We start from the raw sequence: 14,860 nt of genomic DNA, 5'->3' as shown, positions 1-14,860 counted from the left end.
AAGCACGGACAGTGCATCTTTACAGACTATACAAAGAGTCTTAACGCTCCAGATAACTGCTTCTCTGGTACTTGTAGTTCATTGTAAATTTAAAACCACATTAATTTGAATGCATGTGTGTGTGTGTGTGTCTCCCCATGTGTCCATGAGTGCTATGATGTAAGTGTGGAGGTCAGAGGATGGCTTTTGAGAGTTGTTTCTCTCTTTCCATCAGGATCTCAGGGATTGGACTCTTACCATTAGGCTTGGGAAGAAGCATCTTTACCTGCTGAGGCCTCTGGCTGGCCTTGTGATTTTTTTTAAACGTTTATGGGTGTTTCGCCTGTTATGCATGTATATCTGTGCACCATGTATGTCAGTGCACCATGCGTATACACTGCCCACAGAAAGAGGTCAGTCGGTCTGCTGGAACTTGAGTTAGACACAGTTGTGAGCTGCCATGTGGGTGCTGAAAGCTGAACCTGAGACCTCTGGAAGAGCAGTCAGTGCCTTAACTGCTGAGCCATCTCTCCAGCCCCCTGCGATTGATTGATTGATTGACTGATTGACTGATTGATTGATTTTTAAACATTTTATAGGATAGGACTGGAGAGGTGACTCAGCAGTTAAGAGTGCATACCGAGGGGTTGGGGATTTAGCTCAGTGGCAGAGCGCTTGCCTAGCAAGCACAAGGCCCTGGGTTCGGTCCCCAGCTCCGGGAGAAAAAAAAAAAAAGAGTGCAGATTGCTCTTGCAGAGGACCCCGATACAGAGGACCCCGATACAGAGGACCCGGATCAGTTTCCAGTCCCCACATCGCAGATCACAGCTGTCTGTAACTCCAGTTCCAGGGATCTTGATTCCCTCCCCTGTAGGCACTAGGTACACATGCATGCATGTGAGTTCGAGAGCATGTGTGTGTGTGTGTGTGTGTGTGTGTGTGTGTGTGTGTGTGTGTGTTTGTGTGTGTGTGTGTATGGTAACAAATACTCATACACATAAAAATAAATAAATTTTTGAAAATTTTTATTAGTTTTATTTTACGTACATGGGTAGCCATGCCTTCGATGATGGTTGTGGAAATAAAAAGACAAATTACTTTCAGGAGTTAGTGCTCTCTCCTGCCACCTGGGTTCAGGGATTGAACCCAGATAATAAGACATAGACACAAGCACCTTTACCTACCTGCTGAGTCATTGGGCCAGACTATTATACTTAGTATAATTGTAGGGTACAAAGTAACTGTTTTGGTTGACACATCTATTCATCTCTTAAACTCTTTTTTAGATGAAAGAAGTATGCTTATTATTGCATTTTTTTTCACTTATAAACTTTATTATAAAAAATTGAAAAAAAACTGGTAGTTTTTTAAACTTAAGAAAGAAAACTGTCAAATGAATAATGCTCTAGTTTGCTTTTCTGTTGCTGTAATAAATACCATGACCATGGGCAATTGGAGAGGAAAGTTTATTTCATTTTCTAATTAACCCCCTACCACAGAAGGAACTCAAGGCAGAAGCAGGAAGCAGGGTCCACGGAGGAAAGATGTTCATTGGTTACTCCCAAGCTCAAGTTCAGCCACTTTTCTTATGAGGCCCAGGCTCACCTGTCCAGGGATGGCACTGCCCTTGGTGGGCCAGGCTCTTGTACACTACCTGGCAATCAATAAAACGGCTCACAGACAATCCTGAGGGTCCCATTTTCCAGAGCTTTCAGGTTAATGACACAACGATCCAGGATGATTCATAATTTTTTTTTTTTTTGGTTCTTTTTTTCGGAGCTGGGGACCGAACCCAGGGCCTTGCGCTTCCTAGGTAAGCACTCTACCACTGAGCTAAATCCCCAGCCCCGATTCATAATTTTTTAAAGGTACTATGTTCAATTCCCAGCACCCACATGGTGGCTCACAACCATCTGTAATGGGATCCAATGCCCTCTTCTGGTGTGTCCTCTGGAAGAGGTCCTGAGTCATCACTCCAACCCCCAAGCCCATTTCTTTTGGGGGGTGGTTTGAAATAGGGTTATGCCTGGTAGTCCAGTAAGGCTTTGAGTTCATAGTAGTCTTCCTGCCTCGAGCTCCCAGGAGATCACATAATAGGCACGCACGTTGACCATACCTGCATTAATAGGAACCACAAACTCAGGGATTCAGATCACGTAATACCAATGCATTGTACCTTATGTTCTGAGAGGTGCTATGCCTAGGAGGACTGGACTTCGAGGGACAAAATTGGCCCAAGATGCAACCCTCAAGCCCTGATGTTAAGAAAACAGCCCTTAGAGGAGACATGGGGTAAGAGGCAAAGCAAAGGCAACAGGGCAGGGACAGTTCCAGGGGGCAGAGGAGTAATCGAAGCTTTTGTGCACTAAAACAAAGTTTGAGGGTAGTCACTGGATCCAGAAGAGCCTGGTCATCATGCAGGGGCTTTAAGTGTAAGAGCAAGTAGAAATACTGACTCCGTCAGTGTAGGTGGCCTGTTGTGGGCTTTGGCTAAAGGCCACATCTACAGGAGGATAGGGACATTTTTATCTTGATAAAGGCAGCTGAGAAGGATCCAGGAGAGGGTGTGGTTATGCTGCTGGACCAGGCGATGTGCCTAGAAAGCCATGGTTGGTACCATGGATGCCTTCGGGCTTCCATGATGAACCAGAGCCCCAGGCTCAAGTCCCAGCACCGAATAAACTATTCCCGTTGGTACAGGCTGGCTATCACATCACTTAGGAAATGGCAGTGCTTGGTTACCCATCTCCACCTCCCCTTGGCCCTGTCCTTCCAGACCCTTCAATGGTTCTGAGGGCCGGACCCAGAGAACAGGCTGTTATGGCCTTGAATGGCACAGGCAACTCCTCCCTTGGGAGAGTGGTGGATTTCTGGGTGGGTTGGCCACTGTCACTTACTCAAATGTCCACAGAGAGTCAGACAGTGAACACTAAATCTAGGCTCATTCTTAAGGAATAGACAGACTCAAGGACAGATACTGGCTTTCTTCCTTTCTTGGGGTTTTTACCCTATTGAGTAATACTGGACATGACAGTCCCCCTGGGGCCCAGGAGAACCACGGCCATCTCAGGAAGATGGGGAAATTATTTCTTCATTTGGCATGCTAGCTGACTTCACTCACTGGCCAGAGTCTCATGAGGCAACTCGAGTCTGAAGCAAGGCCTCGCCCACACACACCCTGGCAGGCAGCCAGGGGCAGGGTGAGCCAGGAAGGCTTCTGTTTGCGACTTTGCATCAGGTTCAGGATGAGAATAAATGAGGCTCTCGTGGCCTGGAGGAGGCAGTCTTGGGAACCATGCAACCCCATAGGGACGTCCCTTCCCTGTGGCGCTCACTGTCACTGCTATTGCTCCTGGGCCTTGGGTTGCCTCTAGCCGTTTCCCAGACCCTCAGCTACAGGGAGGCTGTACTCCGTGCTGTGGATGACTTCAACCAGCAGTCTTTGGACACCAATCTCTACCGTCTCCTGGACCTGGATTCTGAGCCCCAAGGGGTGAGGCAGAGGAAGAGCCAAGTTCTAATCCAAGGCACTCCTTCCTTTAGTGTGATTATTTTTTCCCCAGGAGACTCCATAAATCTGTGTCTCCTTCCAGACTGCCAGCTTCCAGCCTTGGAATACCTGCTGTGGCACAAGATGCCTGGGACTTCCATTCCATTGGCCCCAGGGATTGGTTTCCATATCCAGTGAGGGACTCTACCTAGCTTCGAGGTCCCTAAAGGCGTTCCTGAACCTCTAGGAAGACCCTGGTTTCCCTCTCCTTTTCCAGAAGAGGAGCTGTACTGCATTACAGCTGCCTGAGGGCTGTTCCCATTCACTGAGTGTAGGGGGAGGAAGGGGGGACTCATTTTCTCTTCCCTCTGTACCCCAGCACTAGATCCCGTCTCAGCACCCAGCACATAGTGCTGAAAGGCCATGCTGTTGGTGAGTGTCAAGAAACTGATCCTTGAAGTTGAGAATGGACCTGAGACTAGTCTCCCTGCTTTCTCCCCTGACCAGGATGAGGACCCAGATACTCCCAAGTATGTGAGGTTCCGAGTGAAGGAGACTGTCTGTAGCAAGGCATCACAGCAGTTACCTGAGCAATGTGCCTTCAAGGAACAGGGGGTAAGGCAGAGGGCAGAGGGTGCGGGGATGGGGTGCCTCTTGAGGATCTAGTCAAGGAGGCCCAAGGGACTATTTCCATCCAGTGCACTAGGGTTTAAGGGTTTAATGAATTCTAGTGTGAACATGGGCTTTCTCTTCTAAGGTAGTGAAGCAGTGTATGGGGACAGTCACCCTGAACCAGGCTGCAGAGTCTTTTGACATCAGTTGTGATGCGGTGAGTGGAATGCAGGGGATGGAGAGGGGATGGAACATGGGTTATCCTTTGGACCAGTTAGTTCCTATTCCTACCCAGAGCAGAAGAGAGAGCTCCCCTTCATCCCCTTGGCTCCTCCCTTGAGCCTGAACTTCATAACTGGTTCTTTCATCCCTTAGTGACTCTCAAAGTTTGGCTCTTACTTGGGAGGCAGAGGCAGGAGGATCCCTATGAGTTCTAGGCCAGCCTTATCTACATAATGAGTTCCAGGCTAGACATGACTATATAGGAACTTGTTAGGGATGTAGATTCTTAGGCCTCATAAGACTGACAGGACTCCAGGGTGAGGATTTTTTTTTCAACTGGGTTTTAACACACCCTATCGGACATTCGGAGTCCTGCTAAAGCTCAGAATGCTCTCTCAGACCCTCAGGAGCCCCTTGCTACTCTCAGGCCCCAGGCTCTCATCTTTCATTGGGGTTAAGGATCCAACTGTACATTCAAAGGCTCGTGGAATATCTCAGAAGTGTGGTCTAGGTGGGGAAGGATCTTGGGTGGCCTTGGGACCAGCCCCATAAGGATCCCATTTCTTCCTGGTACACAGCCTGGTATACAGCCTTTCCGGTTCAAGAAAATTTCCCGGCTGGCTGGACTCCTCCGAAAAGGTGGAGAGAAGTTTGGTGAAAAGCTTAGGAAAATCGGCCAGAAAATTAAGGATTTTTTCCAGAAACTTGCACCTGAAATAGAGCAGTAGGCCTGCCTTGGCCTGTTTTTGGATTCCCAAAATAATAAACTTGGTAAAAGAAACTTCTCTCAATGGCTTTTGTATTCGTTTAGTTTTTAACTGTGGAGGCTTTCTGAGCACATGTGCGTGCTATCATTTTATGTGTGCTCTCTCTCTCTCTCTCTCTCTCTCTCTCTCTCTCTCTCTGTGTGTGTGTGTGGTGTTTGCACACACACATGCTGCTCCCTGTAGAGGCTAGAAGATAAGTCAGATACCCCGGAACTAGAGTTAGAGGCAGTTGTGAATTGCCAGATGTAGGTGCTGAGAACTAAACCCAGGGTCTTCTGCAAGAACAGCAGTTGCTCTTAACCACTGATCCAACTCTCCAGCTCCTAAACATCCATTTATTGCTTACCTATGTCTTTGACTTAACATCTGTGTGACTGTCAGGTAAAATATCTTTAGGAATGGTGGTGGTGGTGGACACTTTTAGTCCCAGCACTCGAGAGGCAGAGATAGGCAGATCTCTAAGTTCTTATGGCTCTCAAGTCCCCTTGGCCACTCTAAAACCTGAGTGGTCTCAGAGGTTACTTTAGGTCTGTGGCTCTAATCACAGACTCCACACTTCCCTGGGTCTGAAGTTTGGTGTGCTGTTTCTAGAAGGCTCATAGAATCCACAGGTGACCATGGTTTTGACTCCACCTGGTCGCCTTGGGGCAAGTGTCCAGCCCCACCTGCAGTCCTGTTGGCATACAGCCAAGCTGGGATGATTTCTGCAACTCTTCCCATAGTCAACACCAGGAACCACCAGAGCTGAACTTCATGCAAATAGTCGTCTAGGAAAGAGTCACAGAAAACATTATCCAGGGCAAGCTCAGAAAAAAGAGGAAGTCAAGACAACCACACCCCAACAGAAAAATTCAACACAAAAGACATGACACAAACCATCACCTATGACCTGGTACCAATCAAACCACTCCCTATAAGGCAGCTTGGTTCTTGACTAAGGGTCTTATCCTCAGAGTGTCTGTCAGAAAGCTCTTTCAAGGTCTGTCTTCATTGGGCACACTCTGAATCCAATTGTTTTGATTTTGGTCCCTGTATCTGGCTGGCTGGCTGGAACTTCATTTGAATTGGCCTGATCCCATTTGAGCTCTAACCTGCTTTCTTCATGTTTCAGTGTAAATTCATCGTTTGAATCTGCTTCTAACTGGACAATCCGATGTGGTCTTTCCTTTATCTTGTTTCATGTGGTGGTGTTGTTATTGATGTTCACATATTTATTCTGAAGAACAGTTTTAAATTGTTCTAATCTCAAGTTTTAAATTGCATTTATTTATTTGCTAGGGGGTGTGCATAACTGTGTCTGCAATGACTACTTCCAAATAGACTCGATTCTGAAATATTTGGAATAGGAATTCAACTGACGAACTGGGGTATGGAGTACGGTTTAGGCCACAAGTGTTGTGAAGTTACATCTCTGGGATACTGGCCTGGAATAGCTTGTATCAACTAGGAATTTGGGCTGGGGGCTGTACATGCGTGTTGAAATGGGACGGTGTAGAACAGTGAGTTTGATGTTAGATGTAGATCTTAGCTTTTAGCAGTGAGCTCAGATTTTTTTTTCATTCAATTTTATCTCTTTTTAGAATTCTTTTTTTTTGTTGGAGCTGAGGACCGATCTTTTTAGAATTCTTTTGAGATGCCTTGGACACACTGAATATTTTAAACTTTACGGCATTTGTGTAATTTCTTTTTTCTTTAAATTTTGCTCTTCTTGGATATTTTATGTACTGTGAGCTCAGATTGTATGACTGCATGTATTGCTTGGTAGATGGCTTTAGTTGTGGATTTGCACCTCAGATACGGACGTCAGGCCTTAGAGCTGATAGAACCGCCATCCTTCAGTCTGTGTGTTCAAAGCCAGCCTTTGAGCACACGGAATCCTTTACCTTCAGAGTGTTAGCATAAAAGGCATGTGCCACCACATCCCAGAATCTTTATTCTCTAACTCAGACAACAGCAAAAGCTTCATGAGCTGCGATATGGGCCTGGCCTATGGGCACCCGAAACACTGTGTCGAGCGGCTCAGGACGACCGGCCATTATTGATCCACGTTTTAGACCGTAGACATCCACTGTAATGCCACGAAGCATTAACGGTCGTGTTGATATAGTGGAGACATAACCACCTTTGGTACTTATGGGAAATCAGAAATCCATGACCCCGTCTCATTAAAACACACCCTCACCGGGCAGAGGCACAGAGGCGCCCTGGATCAAAGAGGAGCCTCTTCCCAGGCCACAGCCCTGTGCTTAGGTACACAGCATGGTTTGAGTCCACACTGAACTTGGTGAGTGAGTGCATGTCTGTGCTACATAATCAACTGCTGAGAGAGCCTTGCACGAGTCTCTCTTCAGTTAGCATGGATCAGTGGCCTGGCTTCGGGGTGGATGCAAGGGCTCCAATGAGGGGCAGAGGGAAAGTCTGATGGGAATACCACCAGCCTGGGGCATTTGGTAGCACGAAGTTTATTAAGGAAGCCAGGTGGATGCTGGTTACACAGGCAGGCACTGCGTTTTCCTGACTGGTCAACAGGCAGGCTCTTTCTCGAGGAAGGAGGCATCACCTCCTTCCTGGACCTCCGTGAATACTCATAGAAGAGGTAGATAGATCTGGGCTGCCGTAGCAGAACTGTGGTCTGCTAGACCTTCCGGCAGGTGGTGGGGTCCATCAGAGACAGTGTCTTCAGACGGCCTTCCTGACCCTAAGAGAAAGGCTGCACACTGCATAGTCCTCAGGGACCGACAGGACTTTACTAAGCTGGTTTGGGGCCTCCTGTTTCAGCTGCGCAGTGGATGCCTTCCTCTGGGCTGTAGTGCACAGGACCACAGCGCAGCTGGGGCTCCTCCTCCTCGTACCAGCGCTGTTCACTGAAGTCCGGGAAGAAGGCTGCGATCTCTCTGCTGGCGGAAACCACAGAGTCTATGAGGGGAGGAGAGGTAGAGATGGATTACTTAGGAGGTTGAGGCAAGAGGACTGCAAGATTGGGACCATGGCTCAGAAAATAAGACAAATGAGAGAAGGGGCTATCACAGGGAATGTAGGGTGGAGGTTAGAAGGGGCTATCACAGGGAATGTACGGTGGAGGTTAGCAAGATGCAGTCACAGTCAGCCTCAGAAACCTGAGTCTGGGGTATATAAAGAAAGCTCATAGGCCACATGGCTGAGACAGCTACACAGGGCCAGAAATATATGGGACAAAGCTCAAAGGAGGAGCCAGGCTACCACCCTCTCCACGTGGCTTCTTCACCTGTCCCAAGCCACCCTTCCCCACCTGTGGCTGTGGATGAGAGGTTTAGACTCACCTGAGCCATGGGTGGTATTTCGGGTGTCAGTGAGGCCCAAACTCCCACGAATTGAATCTGGGGCTATATGGCGTGCTCGAAACACTCTGGTGGGTCCCATCAGTGTCCTCCAAAGTTGGATGGCATCTTTGTGGGCAAGGATGTAGGCTCGGATTGGCCCACTGAGAACAAAGGGAGGGATGTGACCACCTAGTCTAGGACATGTTTGTGAGCACGAAGAGAATAGAAGTGAACTGTACGAGAGTTCCTGTCCCCTTCTAGTGAGCACTGGGGCTGATGTGTGAGAAGTGATCAGCAGGCCGGCTAGGCAGCATTCAATAGTGCTGGTCTGGTAACCACAGAACAGGTGCCCACCGGGTCACTGCTGTGCAGTCATGTTTCTTGACATGTGATTACATCTTTAACAAGTGGTAAGTGGAATTCCTAGGGAAGAGGAGGTGTCTCTTAGCATGTAAAGATATTAGGACCCAAATTAGAAGTACCTTGTCATGAACTCCACCAGCCTCTGATAGAAAAAACGACCTGCAAAGAGAGAGAACCTTCATAAAGACCCTGGGGCCCAAGAGACAAGGGTCTCACTTCTCACTCCCTGTAATGCCACACCATTCAGTTCACAGAGGAACAACAAGGACCTTGGAGCCTGACATTTCTGAGTGTGGAACTGCCACTCAGTCTGTACGGTTTTGACTGAATCTTTATCTTCCCAATTTTGTGTCCTGAAGATATAACATCAACTCACTATGATTTGGGAAAAATTTTACATTTCTATGTGTGTGTGTGTGGGGGGGGGTGTCTCTCTCTCCTATAATCCTAGCTGGCATGGAACTCAGAGATTCACCTGCTGTATGTACATCTTTTCTGAAAAAACAAAACAAAACAAACAAGCAAACAAACAAACAAAAAAACCAAAGCAAAACTGTTTTCCTGTGTTGTGCATACCTTTAACCTTGGCATTTAAGAGGCAGAGTTCTGTGAGTTTGAGGTTAGCCCAGTCTACAGAGCGAGTTCCAAGGCTATACAGTGAGACCCTGTTTAAAAAAACCAAACTGTTGGGCAGTGATAGCATAAGCCTTTAATCCCAACACTTGGGAGGCAGAGGCAGGTGGATCTCTGTGAGTTCGATGCCAGCCTGGTCTACAGAGTAAGTTCCAGGGCAGCCAAGGTCATACAGAGAAACTCCATCTCAAAAAAACCAAAAGGGAAAGAAACAACACTCCTTTGTGTTTAAAATTGATGAAGGATGGGTTTATGGAATACACTGCCCGCAAAGCGCAGTGGGGTAGCACCTAGAATACTGCCTGCCACCTCCTTTTCTAAGTTAGAGAAAATCAAGTGAAATACTAGGCATAAGGAAGCACTCGACAGGATAAACGTCCACCCGGTGTTGCCTACTGATATGACCAAGACATGATATTACATTTCTGATTGGGATGCTACAGGAAATGTCTTTTAGGAGTAGAAAGTTCTGATTATAACGAGAAGTCTGTGTGAAACAAACAAGAGTCAGGGAGGTGGCTGGGCCGTCACTCATTACAGGCGTGAGGACCAGAGCTGGAGTCCCAGAACACACACACATGCCAGGCATGGGGCACACATTGGCAAAAAAGAGCTTGAGGCAGGTGGATGCTTGAGGCTCAGGAACCAGACAGCCTAGTCTATGTGTCAGGTTCTAGGCCAGAGATGGGACCCTGGTCGGAGGGAAAAAGTGGATGGTGCCTGTGACCTGACACCTACAGCTGTCCTTTCCCCTGTACATGCACACAGACACACAGGCACATATATACCTCATGCACACACCACACACACGCACCCACATGTCTATACCGTAATGCAGACTACCAGCCTTACCTTCATGCTCTCGGTAAAACCTCCGGCAGTCCTCCGGCTTCCACAGCAATTCTCTCATTCGTACAATGAGGAACTTGTTGCTGAGAATCTGTTGATGAACAGCCTGGAGAACCAACCATCCCAGAGATGAAAATCAATCAGGACTCACGCTGTCTAGAAGGATCTCCACTGAAGATGTTGAGTACACCGCCACCCAAGCTCATGTGTTAAAGGCAGCCGATGGCACTTTTGCGAGGCCATGGAACTTGAGAAGGTGGGCCTTCCTGAAGGAGGAATCATCAGGAGTGTGCTCTTGAAGGGGACTCTGGGACCTGACCCTGTACACACTTCACATCCCAGCCCATGCTGGGAGCATGTCTCACCAGTGTTCATCCTCAACACAGGCTCAGAGACACAGGACCAAGCAGCTCTGGACTAAAGTCCATGAACCTTTAGGTAATGCATCGTCCCTTTGTTTATGTGTGTCTCAGCGGCCCAAGAAGAGGGACTAAAATCAAGATCTCAGACTGCTCGAGCATGAACCTGGGGTACATGGAGATGGGAAATAGCACCTGGAACAGCACTCAATTCTTTTGAATGGCCCTTCCCCGTTCTCCTTGTTCTTTCTACACATTTGATTAAATCTCCATGGCTTATTCACGTGTCAGCCTCCTATCAGAAAGTTCTGGGTGGTTTCTTCTATGGAATAAAGCATGTGCACCTCAGTCTAGAGCTCACGACTGTACCTTCCTCACCCTCTGCCTCTTCTCTCTGGTTCTGCCATCTCGGGAGGCCCGCCCTGCATCACTGTCTCTCTTCTCCAGTTTGCTCATCCTCTGAGGCCTGAGGCCTGCCATCCTGGAGTTATATACACCACTTCCTGCTGTTTGCTCTGGACTACACACTACTGGGAGCCTATTGAGTTCTTTTTTTTTTTCCCCCCCCTGGAGCTGGGGACAGAACCCAGGGCCTTGCGCTTGCTAGGCAAGCGCTCTGCTCTACCACTGAGCTAAATTCCCAACCCCTTGTAAGGGGATTTTAAAGATACAATTTAGGCTACTAATAAGATGATTCTGCTTGGGGCTGGAGAAATGGCTCAGCGGTTAAGAGCACTGACTGCTCATCCAGAGGTCCTGAGTTCAATTCCCAGCAACCACATGGTGGCTCACAACCATCTGTAATGAGATCTGATGCCCTCTTCTGGTGTGTCTGAAGACAGCGACAGTGTCATCATATAAAATAAATAAATAAATCTTAAAAAAAAAAAAAAAAAAAAAGATGATTCTGCTTGGGGTTGGGGATTTAGCTCAGTGGTAGAGCACTTGCCTAGCAAGCGCAAGGCCCTGGGTTCGGTCCCCAGCTCCGGAAAAAAAAAAAGAAAGATGATTCTGCTTTAGCTAAAAGGGAGGTTCACCTGCTTGGATTAAATCGTCACATGAAGGGCCAGCAAGATGGTTCAGTAAAGGCCCTTGCTGTTAACCCACTATCTGGGTCCCCATGGTCAGTCTCAGGCCTTTATACACTGAGCAGTCAAGCCCATGCACCTAGGTTTTCAACCTCAGCGTCTGACACACGAATGAAGTGTTTGTCGCCACAAGAGGTCCTGTGTCACCTGAAACAGTGCAGTGGATGCTTCAGGTTCATCCTTACCTCCAGAATCAGTGGGTGGGCAACTGCATCAGGTTTGATCAGGGCAAGCGTGAGTTGGAGAGTCTGAGGACTTCGCAGGATGGAGGTCATCTTAGCGCTGCCATCGGAGAGTTGGATTAAGGACTACACAGCACCGAGCTCTTAGCACTTTCTACCCTGGCACCAGGTAGCCCTGCAAGCCCAGCAGGGCTTTCATCCAACACTCACAGAGCTGTACCACCTCGAGGCTATAAGACACTCATTCACTTGACTATTTGGACTGGGGAGATGGGAGAGGGGACACTCAGATTACCCTGTGACACACACATTCTGTTTACACAAGTATAAGGGCACCAGGGAGTTCTTCATTGAGGAGAAATGTAAGTTGAGCGCTGCCACTTGACTTTCTTTTTTTTTTCTTTTGATTTATTTATTTATTTATTATTTATTTATTATGAGCACACTATGGCTAGCTGTCTTCAGACACACCAGAAGAGGGCATCAGATCTCATTACAGATGGTTATGAGCCATGTGGTTGCTGGGAATTGAACTCTGGACCTTTGGAGGAGCAGTCAGTGCTCTTAACCACTGAGCCATCTCTCCAGCCCCTCTCTCGTGTTTTAAACAAGGTTTATGATGTCTGCTCTTGAACAGCCTAACCATAAGACAACAATGACTGTCTCTAATTTTTTTCCCCTGGTTTTTTGAGACAGGGTTTCTCAATGTAGCCCTGGCTGTCCTAGAACTCACTCTGTACACCAGGCTGGCCTTGTACTCAGATCTGCCTGCCTCTGCCTCCCTTGAGCACTAGGATTAAAGGCCTGGGCCGCTGCCACCAGGCTTGACTGCTTCTACTTGTAAGGCCCTATCCTCTAGCTGCCTCCTCACTGTAGAATTGGAAAAATAGTAAAAAGGCTTCATGGCACACCATCTCTTCCCTAGCATTCTATGTAATTGTATGTATTTACCATTTGTATGTTATGTATTTGTCTATGTGTTCATTTACAAATACAGAGAAGGTGCCCAGGGCCACACACTGGGCACAGTCAGGTAACATTCTCATTATATAAGCCTGGATATAGCTTAGCAGTCATGGTAGTGTACCAGGGCAAGACCAAAACAAAGAAACTATGCTAATGTTTCTTCTGCTCAGGTCTTCTTCACAGCTTACTGCTGGATGTTCCATTCAAACTCTGTAGCCAAGCCCAACCTAACCAGGAACAGCACTACCCACTTGACCTAATAATGTTCTAGATGGTCACATGGTGCTGTGGCTAACTGTACATGGGCATGTCCTTGAGACCTCCAGTTCCTCTACACTACTACCAAGTTCTAAAAATCTCACCTATACAAATTTGTAAGAACAAAAAGTCCACGCAAGCTTTTCCTTATAACTACCATTTCCCCTTTGTCCTGGACTTCTGTGACACCCTCCTCCATGATTTGTAGGCTTTTACTCTTGCCACTCTCTAAACCTGTTCGAAAGTACATCACAGCTACCAGGATGATAGCTAATCATATTGTCCCCTCCTTAACCCTCTAAAGGATATTCTGATTTTCGAAGACAAAGGTCCTTGCACAGTCTCCCAGACACTAACCTACTCTTTTGGGTACTTCTGTCCCTGGGCACTTCTCTCGGTTCATGTGGGGCACCTCACCTCTTTTGCTCCAGTTTCATTGGCTTTTTTAGTTCCACGTCTTTCTGGCCTGACACTCTTTGTGTAGGAAGTGTTCGAATCCCCATGTGTTCCACACCCTGCTTTTCTCCTAGTTGACAATTTGTGTTCAGCTCGCTTCTACAGTGAGGCTTTCTCAATGCTTCCTTCGATTACATATTCCTTATTAAAGGACAGCTTTATGAAAGCAGATGTTCGTTTGGCTCAGGCTGGGTGTCTAGTACGTACCTGGCTTTCCACAGAATTTAGCTGGATCAATCAGTGCATGAGCCTGATCCAGCCATTCCAGGGCCAGGCTGCCAAGGGGTCTCCAGGGAAGACAGGCGACCTGTAGAGAGGGTGTGGTTCCAGTTAGGTTAGGGCTGTCTTAGCTATTGGTTTACAAGAAAACGCTGTCAAGAAACTGGCTCGACTTAAAGGTCACCCTATCAGACATTTACATACTTTACAAGTTGCTGGCCAACTGAAGAAGCCACTTTTTTTAGCCCCCACGCTGGTCACGTGGCTGCTGGCCCCTCAACTCCACTTCTGCTTCACTTCTGCAGCCACGCCTCCTACTCCCCACCCCAATCCCAAGGTCTTGGCTCCCATATACTAGGACACAACCGTACAACCGGGGCTCCTCTTCTACGGGCCAAAGCCCACCCCAGACTCAGCTATTCTGGCTCCAATGCAGGCCCGGGTTCTGGGTTGACCTGGTACTCCCGCCAATCCTCCTGGCCACCAGGCACTGAGCTAGATAGCCCGTGGGCCCTTTGGGGTCCTTCAGGCACGCGGCCGGGCAGCCCTCCGGGTCCTACAGCCTAGCCCCGCACTCCTGGTGTTAGAGGGCTCGGCTGCACCGCTGACAGCTTGTTCACACAAGCTATCTTACAAAAGAAAGTCCTTTTATTTTTTTAAAAGACTTTAAAGTTTTTGAAAATGTTATGTGTGAGCTTATTCTGCCTGCATATATGTGTCCCACGTGTATTCCTTGTGCCTATGGAGCCAGGAGAGGGCGCTGGATCCTCTGGAACTAGAGTTAAAGATGGCTGTGAGCTTATTAGACATGGGTATTGGGGATTTAACCCAGGTTCTCGGGAAGAGCAGTCAGTGCCGTGCTCTTAACCACTGAGCCATCTCTCTAGTGTGAAAATCCATCTTTTTATGTTGTACTGCCTGTATTGTATGTCTGTGTGCAGTGTGTGTGTGTGTGTGTGTGTGTGTGTGTGTGTGTGTGTGTGTGCGCGCGCGCGCGCGCCTGGTGCCAGTACGGGTCAGAGGGGCTGTCAGTTGGAGCTCAGTTACTGATGTTTTTGAGCCACCACTGGGGTTCTGGTATCGACCCAACTCCTCTGCAAGATCAGTGAATGCTCTTA

At 47.8% G+C, this 14,860-nt stretch overlaps 2 protein-coding genes across 26 annotated transcripts; one reads left to right on the top strand and one right to left on the bottom strand.

The window, feature by feature from the left end:
• Positions 1-3,269: 3,269 nt before the first annotated feature.
• Camp (cathelicidin antimicrobial peptide) lies at positions 3,270-5,084 on the top strand. The gene is made up of 4 exons (NM_001100724.1): positions 3,270-3,472; positions 3,977-4,084; positions 4,227-4,298; positions 4,882-5,084. The coding sequence occupies exons 1-4, from the start codon at positions 3,275-3,277 to the stop codon at positions 5,029-5,031; spliced, it is 528 nt and encodes a 175-aa protein (NP_001094194.1). The 5' UTR covers positions 3,270-3,274; the 3' UTR covers positions 5,032-5,084.
• A 2,432-nt stretch (positions 5,085-7,516) lies between these two features.
• Positions 7,517-14,243, bottom strand: Nme6 (NME/NM23 nucleoside diphosphate kinase 6). 25 transcript variants are annotated; one of them, NM_001191884.2, is made up of 7 exons: positions 14,109-14,243; positions 13,731-13,830; positions 11,847-11,943; positions 10,218-10,320; positions 8,852-8,891; positions 8,370-8,530; positions 7,517-7,986 (listed from the first exon to the last, which is right to left on the bottom strand). In NM_001191884.2, the coding sequence occupies exons 3-7, from the start codon at positions 11,934-11,936 to the stop codon at positions 7,820-7,822; spliced, it is 561 nt and encodes a 186-aa protein (NP_001178813.1). In that variant the 5' UTR covers positions 11,937-11,943; positions 13,731-13,830; positions 14,109-14,243; the 3' UTR covers positions 7,517-7,819. The 25 variants fall into 25 exon arrangements, with proteins under 25 accessions (NP_001178813.1, NP_001418513.1, XP_087419650.1 ...); NM_001431584.1 differs by having other exon boundaries at positions 14,198-14,243; XM_087563524.1 differs by having other exon boundaries at positions 10,218-10,480; positions 13,947-14,234.
• Between the last annotated feature and the right edge of the window lie 617 nt (positions 14,244-14,860).

The sequence above is a fragment of the Rattus norvegicus genome, chromosome 8 (assembly GCF_021556685.1).
Source record: "Rattus norvegicus strain SHRSP/BbbUtx chromosome 8, alternate assembly SHRSP_T2T, whole genome shotgun sequence".
NCBI classification, from domain to species: domain Eukaryota; kingdom Metazoa; phylum Chordata; class Mammalia; order Rodentia; family Muridae; genus Rattus; species Rattus norvegicus.
Note: the sequence above shows the minus strand (reverse complement) of the source record. Positions and strands in the feature narration are given on the sequence as shown.

Bases quoted from the DNA above. Each gene is read 5' to 3' on its own strand.
- Camp (NM_001100724.1), top strand. From the start codon at position 3,275: ATGCAACCCCATAGGGACGTCCCTTCCCTGTGGCGCTCACTGTCACTG. The intron at 4,085-4,226 runs GTAAGGCAGAGG...TTCTCTTCTAAG, and splicing joins GTGCCTTCAAGGAACAGGGG to GTAGTGAAGCAGTGTATGGG. The intron at 4,299-4,881 runs GTGAGTGGAATG...CCTGGTACACAG, and splicing joins TTGACATCAGTTGTGATGCG to CCTGGTATACAGCCTTTCCG.
- Nme6 (NM_001191884.2), bottom strand. From the start codon at position 11,936: ATGACCTCCATCCTGCGAAGTCCTCAGACTCTCCAACTCACGCTTGCC. The intron at 8,892-10,217 runs GTAAGGCTGGTA...CTCTCTTTGCAG, and splicing joins GTTTTACCGAGAGCATGAAG to GTCGTTTTTTCTATCAGAGG. The intron at 7,987-8,369 runs GTGAGTCTAAAC...CTCCCCTCATAG, and splicing joins AAATACCACCCATGGCTCAG to ACTCTGTGGTTTCCGCCAGC.